General features: G+C 44.4%; 1 protein-coding gene across 1 annotated transcript in view; it reads right to left on the minus strand.

The window, feature by feature from the left end:
• RCOR1 (REST corepressor 1) overlaps window positions 1–18156 on the minus strand; it is a 79935-nt gene extending 61779 nt beyond the window's left edge. Inside the window, exons 1-2 of the mRNA XM_057365763.1 lie at window positions 17736–18156; window positions 17577–17636 (exon numbers count right to left, since the gene is read on the minus strand). Coding sequence (XP_057221746.1) covers window positions 17577–17636; window positions 17736–17922 — 247 coding nt within the window. The 5' untranslated portion in view covers window positions 17923–18156. The remainder of the gene's footprint in view (window positions 1–17576; window positions 17637–17735) is intronic.
• Between the last annotated feature and the right edge of the window lie 223 nt (window positions 18157–18379).

Here is an 18379-nt window from a genome sequence, read left to right on the forward strand (position 1 = left end):
TTACATGAGCAGCACTGCACAGTCCAGGACATCTGATCCCTCATCACTCCACTACAGGCAGAAGGAAGGAGTTAAACTTTGAGACATGTCAAGGCTGCTCATAAGACACAAAACAGGTCTGGTACAACAGAGTCTAAACCCAACATTTATTTATTATATATTTCTCTTCCTTCTAAGCAGCCTGAAGGGGAAATGTGTAAATTTAGCCTCTACCTTCTCTGTTAGAGACATCTCTCTCTCTCTCACCCAGTGCACAAATGCAGCCTCCTCCCTGAGGTAGCCAGGCAAGCCAAGCACTGGCTGCACCTGCTTTGCTTTGCAATAAAGCCAGACGAAGCACACTGTCTCCACAAAGAATTCACAGTGGAATAGTTAATGCACCTTAGTTAGCCTGCAGCCAGAAACACTTCTGACTTTTGGAAGACAGATTACAAAGGAACGTTTCTTCCYGTTCTACCTCCAGAACGTGAATTAGTCTGCTGTGGTCAGACCAGACTTCAGATGCATCAATTCTGTTAATACAACAGACCACAAACACTGACATCTCCTCTTCCCATCTTACTTGTCACCAAATCAGATGGGGGAATTCCAGCCCTCTTCATAAAGTCTTCTCAGCCTGCTGGTTTCTTTTCTGATGTTTCTATATTCACACACATTTGTCCACTCCACTCTRATCCCCATACTGAACAACATGGCTACTTTAAACATAAAAAGGAGAAAGCTAAAAGGTTCAGCTTTCTGCCCAAGGTCACACTGGAAGTCAAGCAATGAGTTTCCTACAGTGAAACACCTGTCATCATTTCCACCAAGTGGCAACRATTCTCACGTGTCAGGATTTTAGGTGACTTTGTTTAATGAAACCAAGCTCTTTTTGGAGCCTTCTCCCTGCGACCACCTCTTACCTTCGTGTGTCGGTGTTCTATGCTGCAGCACARAATACCCTAAACAAAGTTTACCTTCTCTTATTAGGGGGAAACTTGTCTGTTGCCCATTTGAAAAATGAGCTGGAGGATATTTTTTCAAAACAAGGCTTGAAGCCAATGGGCAAAAAGGAGGAGGGGGAAGAAACATCACCACATTATCTGTATACCATGCTGGCTCACCTCCCAACTGGTTTCTCATTCATTTCAGTCCAGCCTCCATTGTACAAAGAGAGGTGACCCAGCTGAGGGCTACAAGAATACAAAACTTAAGAACTTAATCAATGTTTAGCTGTGGAGAACACACATGCAGAGTAGAGGTGCTAATTACTCATCTTACTATGTGGATTAACTGTACTCTTAAGGTTCTATCCTGAACGGGAACAGTTTCTTTTCCTGTGGCACACAAATGTCCCAAGCTCCTCTATGTGGGATGGAAAGTACCAAGAGCCATATATGTTGCAGGCAAGAGCATTCATTTTCCCCAATCCCAGCTCATACTGACAATCCAAATGACTGAAAGAGGGGAACAGGTTATTTTTCTTCTTTTTCCACTGCCCACCTCTTGCTCCTACACATCCAAACCCTGGAAAGGACCTATCAGTCAGCTTCAGCTATGAGTCAAGCCACTGACAGTGGTCAGATATGCCCGAGAGCCCTTCAGAGGCTTGTGTCAAATCCTACGTGCGCTTTCCCCCATCACTGCCAATTAGTCAGACATCCACACAGAAGGGCCATTTTTGGTGTGCTGACAGCTTCCCCTGTCCAATTCATTTCAGGGTCTGTCCATGATCATTACTTCATTCCCTTGCTCGCTTCACTAACACTGTAGCTGTGCTTGCCCACGACTAAAAACTCTTTATTTATGGCCATTTGGAGGCAGAATTCCCACCACTTCCCTTAGTGCTAGCCCATACTCCTCCTCCMCTCAGTTGTAGTTGCATGGAGGTAGTTCATTACAGTGTAAGTTTAATAGCCACTTACACATCTGTTTGACAAGAAGGGCTGTCATTCTACAGCGGTGTGACACGATCACATCTGCGAAGCAAAAGGGTGTAGCTGTATTGTGATCCAAGTACAGCAGGGATCTCGTGCCTGTATAACAAYGGCACCAGCACAAAGTGCCTGTTCCTACTGAACAGGGTCCTGGGCACACCTGATGGAATTCAGYACCAGAGTAACCACCTGCTGCATCAAGGACACCCCAGTGGTRAAGGAGGGTCCTGCTCTAAACACTTACCATGGGAACAGTGTACAGGTGACTGATTGYTTGTTTTCCAGAAGGGGTAGGTCTGACAAACAGCACAAGGAACATGACTTGATGTGACTCACACAATCTGAGTTAGACAAGGCTTGTCCCAGCCTCTCAGAGGTCCAGAAATGCAGGTAGTAACAATATTACACCTCCAAAAAAGATATGGTGCTTTGTGCTGCTCAGGGATAAAGCAAACAGCCTGTGAAAAAGGGAGGTTAGAGGTGGAAAGGAAGCAAGCTGTAAGGGCTCCTTAACAGACTCAAACAAGTACTTAGCCAAGAACTTACATGGAGTAAAACACAGAGGTGAAGGAACAAAACCTGCACTGTAAAACTCAAGCCTGAACAGGAGTAACAAGACTTTAGAAGACACACTCAGAGTTGAATCCAGACTCTAGACCCTGCAAAGCACATGTCTAGCAACTTTTCTCAGCTGCATGTCATGCCAAGAGCTGGYCTGCATGGTGACTTAAGAGTGTTTGGCTCTTCGTGCATCTGGCTCAGGCTCATTCCCCAGAGCCAGTAGTTCATTTGGCTTGCTCACACTTCCAGCAGCAGAACACAATCCAGGTAATCATACACAAGGTCCCCATGCCCTGACAGCAGTACAAAGGGATGCTGACTGCTTTCAAAGGACAGGCMGGACAACCAACAGGAGAATAAAATATACTGGCAGGACAGTGGAAACACACRTGTGCAATACCCCACACACCTTTATCATAGGTTATGACAAGCAAGTCATCAGCTCCATGGTGACCAAGCCCAGCACAGCGGGGCCAAGTAAACCRTGCTGTGGAGGATATCACACTTTGCTGATGGTCACAGAAATCACGAGTGACAGCAACAACAGCAGGTGCCAAACACAACGTGCATCCCACTATGTAAATGCTCAACTTCTAAGCACACTGCTTCTGGAAAGGGGAAAACAAAAGTCACAGCAAAGAAGAACTTCAGCTGAATGGCCTGAGCAGCTGCAGGTCTGGCAGAGGGCAGGTGAGCAGAGACAGCCACAGGTTTCCTTGSTTGGGAGGAGAGAAAGGCTCTCCCATCATCAGGCAAGCTGCCTATTTTCCCAGGATGCCAGAGCAGTACCCAGCCACGTACATAAGCCTCTAACACAGACAAAAGCTGCTGTAGGCAGAAGCAGCCGCTCAGCTCAATGTGGAGGTGYCAGGCCTTCAGACACAGCAGCCTTTGGCTAGTTCAACACTACCATGAATGCAGCTTCCCTTCTAACATCATCCCATCAGCCTGGCTGTCTTCCCATGTCAGGAATTCAATTCAAGACCATATTCTCCAAAGTTTAGGAAGAGTRGATTTGCACTCACCTGAACTAAAAACTGTATGTTTAATCAATCAAATCACAAAACAACAGAAAGAATAGCCAAGTATCTTCCAAAGAGGCCACTAAGAAGATGAGGGCTTTTTTAAAATTAATATTTTGCCCACGGCCACTTTCCAGCTGATCCATTTTCTTTCTTCTTTCTATTACCCACCTCCCATCTTAGACACTTAAGGTTTCAGCTTTGCTGACCTCAAAAGTCCTTCTCACGTCATTCTTGAATCTTCACCACTTTTTCTYTCCTTACAGTTGCCCTCCAGGACTACAAAATCTTGCCAAAATGCAGAAGATAAAACACATCGTTGTTGTTAAGTCAGCTTGTCCTTTTAACATATGGCACACAGAGTTTTGTTTTATCTCAAACTCAAAGCAATCAAAGAAGTTTAGCAGTCAGCTCTCATTACAGTATGGCAGGAGGAGAAATTTTAGACTCATTAGAAAATAGTGTATTGGAATTTCTATATTGGATTCATGCATAGTGGGAGCTAGTTGAAAAAAAAAAAACAAACAAACCAAAGGTAACAGAAAGGCACATTTCATACAGCCTGAAAGCAATTCCGCCATTTCTTTTAAGCTTTCAAGTAACATAAACATGGCCTTTGAGTCAGCATTTCATTTTAAACCACTTTAGAAATATATGACCACTCTGTGATTGTTCTGTTCCTGTGGACATCTTTGTTGGAAAAAGTAAGTCTGGATACACATGTTCTCTAGTCAGCGCTCACTGATTCCTTAAAACAAAGGGCAAAAAACCCAAAGGCAGCAAAAGATGCTTTTAATTACTTTTAAATCACTGATGAGAAAGAGATGTTTACTCCCTACTGCATAATCTTCATGTGTCAGGTGCTGTACAACTCACCAGGAATTCTCTTTCAAACTTGTTTAAAATGCTTTTGTATTTTGACCAAGTTCTCCACCAAGCCCATACAATAGTTATTAACCATACAGGGAGAAAACGACATGCAACAGAATAGCTCTGTTGAAATTCATTGCAACTGACACTCCTAAAGCTTCCAGGTACTTCCTGAAAACATCCCCTTCCCTCCACTCCCATGAGATGCAGAGATTGATGAGATATACCTTTACAAGGGAAACTCCACAGGTAAGCCTTACTCAAATCTTGGCTACAGCTTCACTTAGTCACAAAAGTGAATTTTAGTTAGAATGATTATGCCCAGAAAGATATGGAAAGATGGATTTCTTTTGAAGGCACTATCCCGTATCAAATCTATTTCCACCTAGAGCACAGCTACTTAGAACATTTTGTTCAAACTGAAAAATTTCCAGCCCTTTGATTACAAAGGCAACCTGCCAAGTAAGAGTATAAAATTAGCACATTAGTGCAGTAGTGTCTTCCTTAGTTTGGATGCAGCTTCAATGCCTCAATCGCATGCCATAGTTTTACAGGGGTAAAACTGAGCTAAGACTAACTAGATTCATTAYTTTCTACTCCAGAGGCTCAGAATCACTTGTACAGCAGTGAGATACAGACATCAAGCCAAATTATGTCTACTGATGAATGAGTAAGAACCGAGCAGCAGTAAGAGCGCAAAGGCAACCCTAGCACACAGGGAGAACCTGCTGCAAGAGCCAACAAGCACCAGGGTAAGCAAGCAGAACCCAACCCTGGTAGCCCTTCGTGCTGCAGGGCGTATTGCGGCACAGGTGTTTCCCACTGTGGATTGCAAATGCCAAGTCCATTTTTCAAACCTTGGTTGTAACTGCTGCTGACTTTAGAAACACAAGCTATTTTTAAAATGCATCATCAAAAAAAGGTTAAATACAACCTTTTTCCTTTTATTCTCATGTTTTATAAACATTTCAGCAGGCACCTATCCAACTTAAGCAAGCTCTGGGTGTGCACCTGTTCCAAGCTTGGTCCCAGCCCTGGCAGTACAAATTAAATCCACTGCCCGAATGAATATACAAACTACACAGTCACTGTAAGGATTTCTCCTGTCCTTCTTTCAGAGACCCCATCACATCTCCTCCTACCCCCTTGCCCAGCAGACACTGAAATCACTTTGTAAGCAATGCTACTGCACCCAGTGGTTTCCTCCTCTCACGCTGAAACAAAAGGACATGGCTGCTGCTACAGAGGTATTGCTGTGGGCAACACAGCAGTCACAGCGGAGGGAGTGATAACCAGACAGGACAGCATTCCACCCAACTGAGCTGGAGATGGCTGGTTCCARGAGGAGCCCAGTGTCTGCTCCCAGAGCCTCTTTCACAAGGGCTCAGGCGAGAGGGTATCTATCAAACAGTCCYCTTCCCAGGAACTGTCCGATCAAAAAGGACTGCTTCCACACCTAATTCTCCAACAGTTCATTTATTTGTTTCTATGACCTCTAAAAGTATTATTGGGGTTCAGAAAGTTCTGTCTTTATTTCCCCTCCATCCTTYAAAATAACTTCAGCAAGATGAGTACAGTAAACAACATCAATTTGCCTAATGTAACCACTCACACACATACTTTAAACAGCTTTAGCATTTATAAATGTCTTCTCAATCTATATCCACCCTTTCAAAACAGTAGCAGTCACACTCAGATTGCCATGTCCTCTCTGCAAGGAGGTGCATCTACTTGCACCAGCAAGTAGATGTTCCCCAATCACTAGCTGCACCAAAGCAAACTGCAAGACCTCCCACCTCCAATCTTCTTTGCATCTGCTCCAGTAGAAAAAATCATTTTTCACCCAAATGTACAAATACACTTCTAACCKTTGCCAATTTTCAGCCTGCTGGCGGGATGGCTGGATTTGTGCCTGCCCTGTTTGCACCACAAGGACTGCACCTGACCTGCATGTGGAGAACAGCTTGCTGTTTCACCTGAAATTGTCCAAGAAAAGAAACTGATCCCATGCACTCACAAACCCAGGCAAACCTTGGGTGAGGATCATCCCAAAAACCAAACTAAGAGGACTAAAAACCCACCCAAAATATAGAAAGAGCTAGAGCACAATGCAGCAGTTTCCCAGAGAGCAGACCCACTTCTCAGAGCCAGTACACACAGGAGGAAACAATTTGCCAAGCAACTCAGCTCTTGGGCAGAAATCCAGAGGACAGTTCTGAAAAATCATCCTTCCATGACCAAGTTCCCACCAGCAAGCCTCTCTCCCAAGTTATTCAATACTTGCATAAAGCCTAACAGGAGAAGAGAGGCGRTGAGAACCTCAGATGAGATCCAGCTGTACCCTCCGAGCCTCCCCTCAGCACACACTGTGATGAGCCTGAGGCTGAGACTATGGCAAAGAGAAAGCTCTTGCATGTTCTCACTGTTTGCGGATTTGAGCCAGCCAGCAACTTCAAGGTTTGCTTTATTCACAAATCAGGCAAGGAGACCACCCCTCTCCCTCCAGATYCACAGGACATGCTTCAGAGCTACTCTCAGCAATTGAGCCTCAGTGCCCAGCAGGCAGGGGCCAGCTAAAAGTTCCAGGTAAGAATTCAGCCCATTACCAGGGCACCCAAGATGAAGGAAAGATCAATTCTCTCACCTTCCTCACACACCTGTTTGCTCACAGCAGCAACAGCTCACAAGAGTGGCACACTGGCCAAAGAGACAGATGCTCCACCAGCTAAAGTGGCGGGGGAGCATTTAATCTTAGAAGAACAAGTGGCTACAACAGGAGAAGCTGAGGCAGAAATTCTTCAGTGATGAAACAAAAGCCCGAAGGAGCCTGAAAGGCAAGAATGTCACTGCTACACAAATGCTTGAAAAGCAGGCAGATGCCATGTCCAGAGAGGCATGCAAGTTGTTAAAGAGGTTAAGAGAGAGGTTTCTGCTATATTTTCCCCTCTTACAGMGCAAAATTATAACAAAGTAAAAATCATGACCACTTTCTTCCAGTCTRAGAGGGAACTTAGAACACAATTACAAAGAAGCCCAGACACAGTTGTGTCCTGGATGAACAAAGTACCAAGAAAGAGGACTCCAGAGACCAGAGAAGAGCACAGAAATCCAAGTAGGGCTGGCTTAGTAGGAGGGAGGACAGACAATCTATAAACTGTACCAAAACTGTAATGAAAGTTGGAGGACCACAAATAGCACTTAGGAAATTCAAAAAAGGGCTAAGACATACTACAGGAAAGAAGTCTTTTCTTATAAGAGTTGACTACAAAAATATTTGGGGCAAACCAAGCAAATAGGCTTTCTCCCCAGAAGCAGGTAATTTTTGGAAGGACAAACAAGGACAACTGCAATTTGTTAGGGTGGTCAGAGGGAAAAGGCATAGCAGTGAGCCAAGATGCAAAGAGAAAACAACTTCAAAGCAATTGCTGTGGGAGGTTAAATTAGGTAAAAGTGTATTTTGCTAAGRAAGAAAAAGAGCAGGTGGTAATTGGGAGCATCTCTATAAATGGCCTTATTCCAACAGGAATGACAGTTACTGCACAGCAAATGTTTATAAAATAAAAAAGATCCGTTTAAACCAGTGGCCAGAGCATAACTAATTACTGCTGTGATACAGGACGCCAACAGCTGCAGGGACAAAGCCATGCTGGAGCTCAGCCCTCAAGAAGCATACAGGGGCCATTGGTCCCCTAAAGTTCGGGTCTCCAGTTCCCTGTGGGCCCCTATAACATGCCATACATCCTTTGTCAGACATCGACAACGAAAATAACATGAAGGAACAGGCTGCCCTTGTTTCTTGAATATGAAATACCAAAACACAAGCTTGGGACAAAACTTATCAACAAGTTAAAAGGTCTACACCAGTTCATCCAGCACACAGAGCACCTRTGCTAACAGTGCGCAAAAGCAGTGCAATTTTTGGAGGTGTTTACCTTGCCTCAGTCATAATTTTAAGTTTTTACAGTCAGAGTTTAGAAGTGATCTTGTGATATTTTAAGCCCATGACCTTTGTTTAGAGTGTATGTCACTTGTAGCAGTACCTATTTTAATGCAGGCTAAAACTTTTAGACTGAGTGGCACAAGGGGGCATGTGGCTTTATTACACAGCACTCGGTTTTTTAGAAAAGCTTGTGTAAAAACCTACCTGCTGAAAYTGCCACCCCCCAGTCACCACTTACTCATGATTCAGATGCACAAGAGGGTTTTCCCCAAGTTGACYGATGTCAGGGGACTCTTCTGGGGCAGGTTTCATTCTGCCAGCCTAAAGAAAGGCCCAGAGTTAGGGGTGAGCCCAGCTGCCTTCCCCCACAGAAGTGGTAGAATATCTGGAGTGGGTTTTTTTGTTGTTGTTAAGACTACTTAATCCACACATTGAGCTGGGTCTGCCTAGCAACAAGTTAGAGTTTTAAACTTGTATCATCCTACTTGTGTTCCCATGGCTACTGTCATGAACAGTGTGGTAGCAGCTGCACAAATCAGCACAAGGGTCCCAGGAGGGACATCTTTAAGATTCCCAGACAGAAAACAATACCGAGAAAGTACAAATGCTACACCTGGTACGCCTGCCTGCCTTTGCAGTCCTTTACTCCTCCCAGAACTACCCAAACCAGCTCCCTCCTAAGCATGGAGAGATGTCAGCCAAAGGAATAGATGTGCACACTTGGTATCTACTGATCATTTTACATTCTTTAGAACAAAAAAGCTTGGGTTACAGGCCACATGTTTAGGTTCTCACACAGCTGTTAGCAACCTAAATACAGAACTATGCACAACTCCAGCCAATAGCACCTGCTACATGGGGCAGTGGGCTCTCAACACAGGGTGGGGAGGAGGTGAAAAATCCCCTCCATCGCCACTTACACAGGACCAAAACTCAAACCAGTGTTACTGGTGAGAACAGAGGATGAGTTTAGACATCCAAAGAAGATGGGAAGTCAGAGGAAAGAGAAAGAAACTCCCTGCATTTCAATGCAAGGTGCATGTAAAGAATTGCTACAAAAGCAATGCTGTTGTGTAGACGAGATTTTCCCAGTCCTGTCAATTCAGTTCTTCCAGAGAGAAGGTGATTTCCTACTCAAGAGAGGTTTTTCTTAGCCTTTATCCATCCCAGCACCCAGCAGAACTAGAATTTCTCTGTACCCTCCCCAGGGACCAGCAGGCACTGCATCCCCACATGCAAGTCTTGTTTATCCCTATATTCCTTAGGGATTTCTGAACCCAGAAGCCACAACTACGATTACTCATTTGTTATGTYGTGCTTTCATATTAGGGCTACAAAGTCTAGAAGGACACCAATTCAAGGTCATGTACACTAATGATTATTTTCAATACCAAACTTTCAAATCTTAAGTCTCTCTATGAACTAAATCCCAACCTGGTAAAATATCCAGTCACCTAAAAGTACATGCACATGCTATCATGACAGGTTATCCCAGATACCTACAGAGAGCAAAACTGAAAAGCTGCAATAGACAGCCACGTGGTTAGACTGCCCAAATTAGACAACTGCGCTGCAAAAATGCAAGCTCTCTCAGGTTAATGTTTGTGAAATCCATCCAAGCACAGAGTTAGGGGAGGGGGCAAGAAAGATTAAGTAACTCTTAGGACAAAAGCTCACAACCTTAAACTCCAGCCCCTAAAAGGGCAGGGGGACATTCTTCCAGAGACACATCTAGTTACAGTCCCAGAGTACCTRTGAGACCCTATGATGTTCCCTAGACAGAAGGACAGGGCTGAAGGGGAAAGACTAGACTAGAATTGCCTCATGAGAGGGGATTTTTGCAATTTTATCAYATTACTGCAGTCTCCTCCCCCCAGAGAGGCAACATTTACCTGTACTTCCTTTATGAAGTTCAAAAAGCAAGCTGCTGCATAAAGCTGAATGTTTTAAGATACTTGGAAAGGTAGGTTAAACTCACTTGTTTAATCTCAAAACTTTACATGAGAAGTACTGCATATTTACTGAGTTTGACCTACAATAAAGACAGTCTCATCACAACCAGCTGCATTTCAAAACAATGTGAGGAGCACAAGAGCAGCCCAGTTCTTCAATATGCTGGAGAAACWTTCATTGCTTTCACTAAGGCTGAACACATCCTCTTGCACTTTCAGAAAGCACAAAGTCAAAACTTCCATATGGAATGATAAATTAAATGCTTGTAAATTTTAAAGAGAGACACCTAATCTAACATTCCTTAAAAATTACTTTTTAAGATCAAGTTTAGCTTACAAATCAACTTTGTATTTTCAAGAACTGAATTTGAAACTGCTCTTTCAAGTTTAAACACTTAATGTGGGATGGCTCATCTTGTTACACCGCTGAGTCGAAGCCTCAAAGGACAAGGTCACCCAGTGCCGAAAGAGGTACAGACTTCCTAAGAAAGGGRCATGCTCTAATTATCCCAAAGTTTTCTTTTTTATTTGCTCTCCATACTCAGCTACTAGTCACCATATCTCAATCTTACCTCACACATGGAATGGATAACATAAGCTTTGTCCCCAACCAAAAATGGTCCTGTCTGACAGAAGCAGGGACTAGCACTAACCACAAGTTGCTAAGGAGGCAGTTACTTCAGGTTTACCTGCCTGGCACATATTAAACACATGCACATTAAAGTTACAACACAGTTAAATACATACATATGTCCAGCAAAGCACTGTCATCCRTACTTCTCTGAAGGTATGTGACAGGGCTAGAGCCCACTATAAGCCGTATTATACACTGCGCCTTGATCACAGAGGCAAAGATTTCCGAGCTAATTATAATGACTAATCACAGGGAGCTCTAAGCCTTCACTTGGCCAAGTCACAGACCTAACTAGGACTGAAAACAAGAGTTTTAAGAGCACCTCATTAAGCAGCAGGAACCAGTTATGAAGAACAAAGCAGTCACTCTACCTACTATTAATTCCAGTCCAGCCATTAATACATTTGTCAGTACATGAGACAGCTATTACCTCCACATACAAACACTGCATGTGCCAGGCAGGGAAGGAAGCCACAGGCTTTGGCTACACTAAGATTTGTTTGTTTACAACAGCATTAAGGTTTGAGAAGGATGTTCTCGGTGCTATTTGAATAATGAGAAAGCTCCAAAGCCATGCCTTGAAATATGTTTGAGTGGGAGCCGTGCTCACCACCAGTGCCTCTGCCCCCCTTCACAGGATGAATGAACAGGCTGGGTGAAAGCTGACTACTTAGCAATATAGGCTTAAAAATGGTTTCCCCTCAGGTGAGCATTCCACAGGTAAAAAAAATATGGCACCAAATCAACAGCTATACTCCTGCTGAGGTGCCAGAGGTATGGATAATAAAGTTTCCAACTCGAACACTACTCATCTYTTTCTCCAGGGTGGATTCTAAAAACAGAGAATAAGTGCCTGCATCTGAAAGTCAGCTTCATCTGTAGTAGTGAGACTGCAGCCTTTCCTGCCCTGGTGACTGGACCAGCAGTACCTACCACTGACAGAAAAAGATGACACAGACTCACCCACACACCAACCGTGTTGCCAGCACAGTAAGTAGATGGCAGGAGTCACCTTCCCCCTTCCCCAGGGCTGCTGGACACCAGCCTGACCCTTCAACTGTATCAAAATTCTTACACAGTTGAGACAAAAAAACAAAGGTTTGGCAACAGTTTCTGGTGGAGTGCCTGTCGAGGTCCTTCTCATCTGCTCCGCACTACAGCACACTCATATAGGCTGTGACCTCTGAGAGGGACAGCAAGACAAATATAGCCCATGAGGAAGTATGGCACCGAGCAGACTACAACTAGGAGGAAAAGCTCCTCTTCTCAGAGTTTAAGAAAAAATCTGCAGTACCTAAATGTTCCACCACCCAATTCTGAAAACACACTTTTGTTGGGGATGATGTACATCTCCTCAAACAACAGTGAAAGACCCAAGGCGTGTGTGGTTTACCAAGACACTAGGCAGCCTCTGTCAATCCAAACACCTTGGGCATTAGTACATTATGGTTTGGTATTTCTGATTAGATCAAACATCCTAACTCTTCYTTCTTTTCCAAAGGGCCTGCTGTGCTAAGGGAGTTCCTGCCTGTTGAGTTTAAGGCATAGTTATTTGAAGAGATGAGATAGCTTTCCAGGATACCAGTATTTCCAGTTTCAGGAGCTTGGTTTTGAATTTTCCACTTGCTTAGATGGAGATCCCAGAGTCTCACCTATAAGTGCTTTTTTTTYCCTCATCCCTCTTCTGATGAGTCCATTCATCAAAGCACCGTTTTCTCTACGCCCACTGGATATTCAGAATACTTGCAAACTATTAGGACTATTAGCACAGGACTGCCTGCAAACAAAGAGCCAGAACAAGCAGGCTGGGAGTTGGACTTGTCAAGTGTAAGTCATAAGGGGRCTTATAATAACCTCCTTTTAAAGGGTTACAGTCCTGATAGTGCAGGTCAATAGGTGCCTCTGCCCAGAACCCCATGAAGCAGCTGATGATACAACCTAATAAAACATGGCCTTTACAACCAACAGAGAAATACAACAGTTCTAGGGGAATCAGACACCCAGGGGCTGTCCYAATATTATACTTTCAACCTTTGAACGTAAATAGGCAGAAGGAAGGTACATTTTAACAGCCAGAGTTGGATGGATGTATCAGCTTCCTCCCCCTAGGACATGGGCATGCCACCACATCCATACAGTGATCAAGCACTCCAGAAAAGAGACATCAGTGACTATCTTGGGAGGGTTTTTTTAACTCTTAGACACTACTACACAGACAGGTTTTCTCACTACAGTGAAAAGGGTTGCTGTTTTCTTATACTCCCGTCCCCCTTCAATTTTTGGTAATGCTGAAACAACAGAGTCTTGGTCAYGAAGAAAGACTTGGGAGTACCAACTGTTTGTAAAGGAGCATGCAGAGTGCAGGTAACAGTGCGGGTCAGAGAACAAGCTCCTCAAGGATTAGTGACATTCTGGCAGTGAGCACCTTCCAGTAGGCTTTTCTGAACCAAGGAGTGAAAGCACTACATAGTATTTCCTTCCACCACTTTAACTGTTACAGCACAGAAACAAAATACTGGGAAGACAGCAACATTGCAAGCAAGGGACTGAAGCCTCCCAGGTGTCATACATCCCARATTTGCATTTCCACAAGACGCTGTTGAGTCAAACCTGCTTTTCCTCATCTATTTCTGCTGGAAAGAACCCCAGAAGCTGCTTTCCAACAATGATCAACACAACCAATATCCAAAGATACAAAATGTGGTTTGTATTTATACTGCCATTGCAACAAACAAGGAAATCTAAAGTTGTAATGCTACAAAGGAGGGGAAAAAAAGTTCATCTGCCCTCAATACAAGTCAAAAATTGGCGTAACTCTTCTCTTCAGGGACTTAAATTTAACACTCCTCAAAATCATGGAAGCTTTAATGTTTAGTGAAATTCATTGGCTGTGTTAAAGTGCTCACTAATGTTTTCTTCCTCCTATTTTCAGTGTTCCARCAGCATAAATTAATAAGCAACAAATAAAATGGTCAAGTACAATATCAGCACTTCCCCATAAGAAAGGTTTTTATTTAGCTTTAGGATATGCAATGTTTCCTTCCACTGAGTTTTTCCATTAACAGGACATGTGGGTTTCATTCATATGGATTAAAAGAACCATAATAGTTTGCCTCTTCAAAACCTTCCGTGTCTCAGTTTCAGAACCCACAAGAAATGCTGACCTACCGATATCAGCCTTTGTTTAACACATAGAATTTTTGGCTGGCAAATAATTGATTCTGAGCTCTAATAAGAGAAGATATAGCAGACATAATACCAATTTTTCACATCACATCTATGAACTCAAGGCCAAACAGTGAAGCATAGCTGAAGTGCAAGTTTTACTAAGTCGAGGGAGCTCTGGCATGGGATTTTCAGCCCAAGAAGTTTTGCCTGTTCTTCTCCCAACTTGAATTGGCTTGTGTAATACACACATTGCCTCTGCAAAAGCCTTGCATTTGCTGTTCTAGTACTCTTATTATACAAATAATAATACAGGTGTAAGTACTGCAACAATAATAATAAAGCTGCAGTTTTTCAGATAAGAAAAGAAATGGGATCAATGTGGTTTCCCAAAATATGGGGAGATTGGGATAGGTAAAAAGAACCTATAGCTCTGCCAGCTCATGGAATAAGCCTTGCCACTATAAAGAGATTTACCAAAGGAACTGTGAGTAAGAACCACCTCCTACAGAAGATTCCAGGCACAAGCATTTTTACAGTCAAGGAATCGCATCAGGCCCTTCCTTGGCCATTGCCACAGCTAGTTTGGGCCATAAGGAATATTATAAACTTACACCAAGGTATTTTAATCCAGAATGTGAACTTGTCATTTTCTCTCTCTGGTTCCAAGGATGAAGTAAAAACAAAGTAGCAAAACACTTAAGTCTTTTCCTCATACTCCAGTAAAACAAGGGAGAGACAAGAACTTTCTGTCCTTCTCCATGCTAACAAAAATGTGATGAAGTTCCTGCACTTCCTAAACTTAGGCAACTATTGAGAACAYTCTCTTCACTTACAGGCCATGCAATAGTTTTTTGCTCTTCTCTACTTAATTCATGATACCCTGATCAACATCCCACCCGTGCCCAGCTCTAACTATCTCTTCTCCTGCAGCTGCACAGAAAAGGATTTCAGAAAAGCCTTCCTAATTTTACTGCTCTTCGCAGCAGCTCACATGTGGCTGAGAAGTGAAACAAWATTAAATGCTTTCTCTGCCCTTCTGCAGGAGGACAGAGGAACTCCCACATAAAATGCTGATGTAAGAATAAGCAGTTACAGATACACCTCAGCCAAACCCGAGGTATAACTGAACATTAAGTTTAAAAAAAAAAAGAAGTACACACAAGGCCTGGACTGTGTTATTTTCCCCACAAACACAGTCAGAGCACCATGAGCACTCTACATTTTCCCAGACAGCTAACCTGAAGGTGAAAGCCTCCACAACTCAACAACAAACAAATTTCAAGTTTTAGGATCCCTTGGTCAACCAGTAACTAAAATTTCTAGTGAGAAACAGACACAGCATCTGTGCACTCTGATAACACTACTTCATAGATTTAACTTTTGACATTACCAGCAAGACAGGACAACTTAAGTTTTAGTCAAAAGGTCTAAGYTAATAAGCATGTTAGGCTTATTTAGGGTTTTCTTTCTTAAAGAGGGCAACAAAAGAGATATAACAAATTAACTTAATGTGRCTTTTAGTCTTTAGGACCAAAAAGATATGACAAAATTCAGGGAACAATGTGGCATTGTAAAAGATTCCTGGGTAACTCCACAAGACAGGAAACAAACTCTTCCATATACAAGTAGACAAAAGTTCACCCCAAACTTCTTAATTAAAAAGTATACTTTTCAGAAACAGAAAAAATCCCCAGAGGCCAGTAAAGGAGGATCTGATGTCCACTGTGGTCATCAGAAGACTGATCATTTACTTTGGGTGAACCTACTATGAGTTTGCTGTATTACACTGTGTACTCAAGCACAATCACCTGCTGATCCCGTGTTAGGGTACAGATTACTCAGAAAAAAATGTGTTTCTTCAGATCACACACTTCCCCTCCCTTCCCCTCCACAGAAAGCAATAACCTTTGTATAGGTCACTGTAGGTGTGTAAGTTTAAACCAGAACAATGTGCATCTGAGTACATAACAGAGAGGAAGCGGCTCACAATATTYCCCCCCCCCCTCCATCTATTATGTTAGAGAAATGAATTGCACAAAAGAGCATAATTCACCAGGGTGACCGAAWAGCCTAAGTATCGTTGTGATACGTGGCTGATAAGTCAGCGTGATGCACGTTGTGTGTTACAGAAATGTTGCGTTTGACCTACAGATTGAAAACCAGTGTCAACTGCTGCCTAGCTAAGAGCTCCCCCTTCCTCCCCCCCTCCCTTCTCCTCCTCCTCCTCCCCCCTGTCCGCCCCCTTTTTCCTCCTGGTCAACCAAGAAATGGAGCTCCCATGTGCCAAGACCTTGTATCTTATTTTCTCAAGAAAATGAAGGGGGGAAGCAGTAAGGAAAAATTATTCTGTAAAAGAATACAAATAATACCGAACTTAAGAAAAAAAAAAAATCCTCTTAGCCCTCCCCCCACCCTGAGACCTAAACAGTTAGGAACAGACATATATGTTTAATAATAAAAAAGAYATCCAACAGTAGTGCACAGTCTGAGGATGACCCATGATAAATCTTTTTCCTGAATCCATACAATAGTGACTCTCAGGATTATTCGATAAGGAGACACTGTGGCTTTCCACACCATTCTTTTTGTTTCAATGTTAGAGGTACAGAGTATTCAATTAAGTTTGGGCTGGGCAAAGGGACAACTCCAAACGCTAGGCTCCCCAGACAGGAGGGTTTTCACTAGGTTCAACCTCCACTTACAAAGGAACAATACAAGAAAAAAAAAAAAAGAAAGAAAAAAAAAAAGGAGAAAAAAAAATCTTAGATTTCGAACTAAAGAGGTCAACAGCCTGTCTTTCTATACATGGAGATACATCAGTACTACCGTGCTTCCAGCACCTGCCTTTCAGCACAGCCCCAATTCCTTTGTTTGCTCAAAATTTGCTTCCATACCACTTTAAATTAGCTTACAAAGAACCGCAGCAGAATAGCTGGAACGTGAAACAATTTTTTTTGGAAGAGAGAGGCAAGCAGCTTCTTAGGRAGAGAGAAAATTAAAATAAAGACCCAAGTCACTTCTAAATACCTTCGAAAAAAATTGTAATTATAACTTGATGTCTTCTAGTTCCACCCCTACCACTGAGACCACAGAAACACGAGTTCATGAGAGGGTGCAACAAAAAAAAACCATAAAAAACACCAACAAAAGGGGAAAAAGGAAAGAAAGAAAAAAAAAAAGAAAGAAGAAGAAGAAAAACCACCCAACTGCCATCTCCTGCCTCCTCCAGCCCTGCCTGCTTCCCTCTTCCTCCCTGCCTGCAAAGCGCCCTCTGGAAAGCATCGAGACTTCTTTTATCAACCGTGTGCGCTGGGGAAAGGGGGAGGAAGGGGGGGTCCTTGTTCTTGCTCTGGGTGTTTGAGACTGGAATTAAGGGGAGATTATTTTTGGACCCGATGAGCGGAACCCCGGGGGAGAGTGTGGGGGGGGGGAGTACCCCAGCTCATCGGGAGGGGTCCAAAGCACTGGATGAGGGGGAGGAGTTGCCCCGCTTAAAATAGAATAAAGACTTACCGGGGTCGAAATCAGGGACCACCGCCTGGTACTGCGGCCCGACCCTCATTCCGCCGCCAGCTGAGGGAGGCACAGGGAGAAGCGTTAGCCGCGTGGGCCCGAGCGGCCCCTATACCCCCCCCCCAAAAAAAAAAAACCCACCCCGCACCCGTTCCTCACCGTGCTCCTCATCGCTGGACGACCCCGAGCTCCCCTCCTCCCAGGAGTTCACGCCGCTGTTGCCGTTGGGGGCGGCGGATAAACTTTTGCTGCCGCCGTTGTTGTTATTATTCGCCCCGGCGGCGTTCTGGTTCCTGCCCCGCCGTTTCCCCGAGACCTCCGGGCCCTTCTCGATCATGGCTGGCATTTAGGGGAGGAAGGGGAGGGGGGGGTGTGGAGAAGAAGGGAAGGGGGGGGAGAGAAGATCAGAGTTTAAAAACTGCGGGGGGGGGGAGGGCTGTGGGAGGCGCCAAGGGCGGGCGGGAGCCGGGGCGGGCCGGGCCGGTGCGTGGCGGTGGCGGCGCTGCTACATCCCCCACCGCGATCGCCCCGAAGTTTGAGGCTCATCCCAGCCCTGCGCTGGGACTCCGCWCAACCTGCGCTGCTGCCCGAGGCCGGCCCCGCCTCCCCCCGCTCCCGCCCCTTCCCATTGGCCAAACCTACATTTTGGGGGGCCATCCCGCCCGCCCATTGGCCGGCGCCGCCTGTCCATCGCGGCGGCCCGGCGCTTCCGTTCGCTGGGCGCGGTGGAGGCGGACCGCGGGCCGTGTGTGTGCGGGCTCCGCGATCTCTCCGCCCAGCGATACCTCTGCTCCGCGCTCCTC

This window comes from Malurus melanocephalus, unplaced genomic scaffold (assembly GCF_030028575.1).
Source record: "Malurus melanocephalus ecotype Western Australia unplaced genomic scaffold, MMel_1.1 scaffold_57, whole genome shotgun sequence".
In the NCBI taxonomy this organism is placed as follows: domain Eukaryota; kingdom Metazoa; phylum Chordata; class Aves; order Passeriformes; family Maluridae; genus Malurus; species Malurus melanocephalus.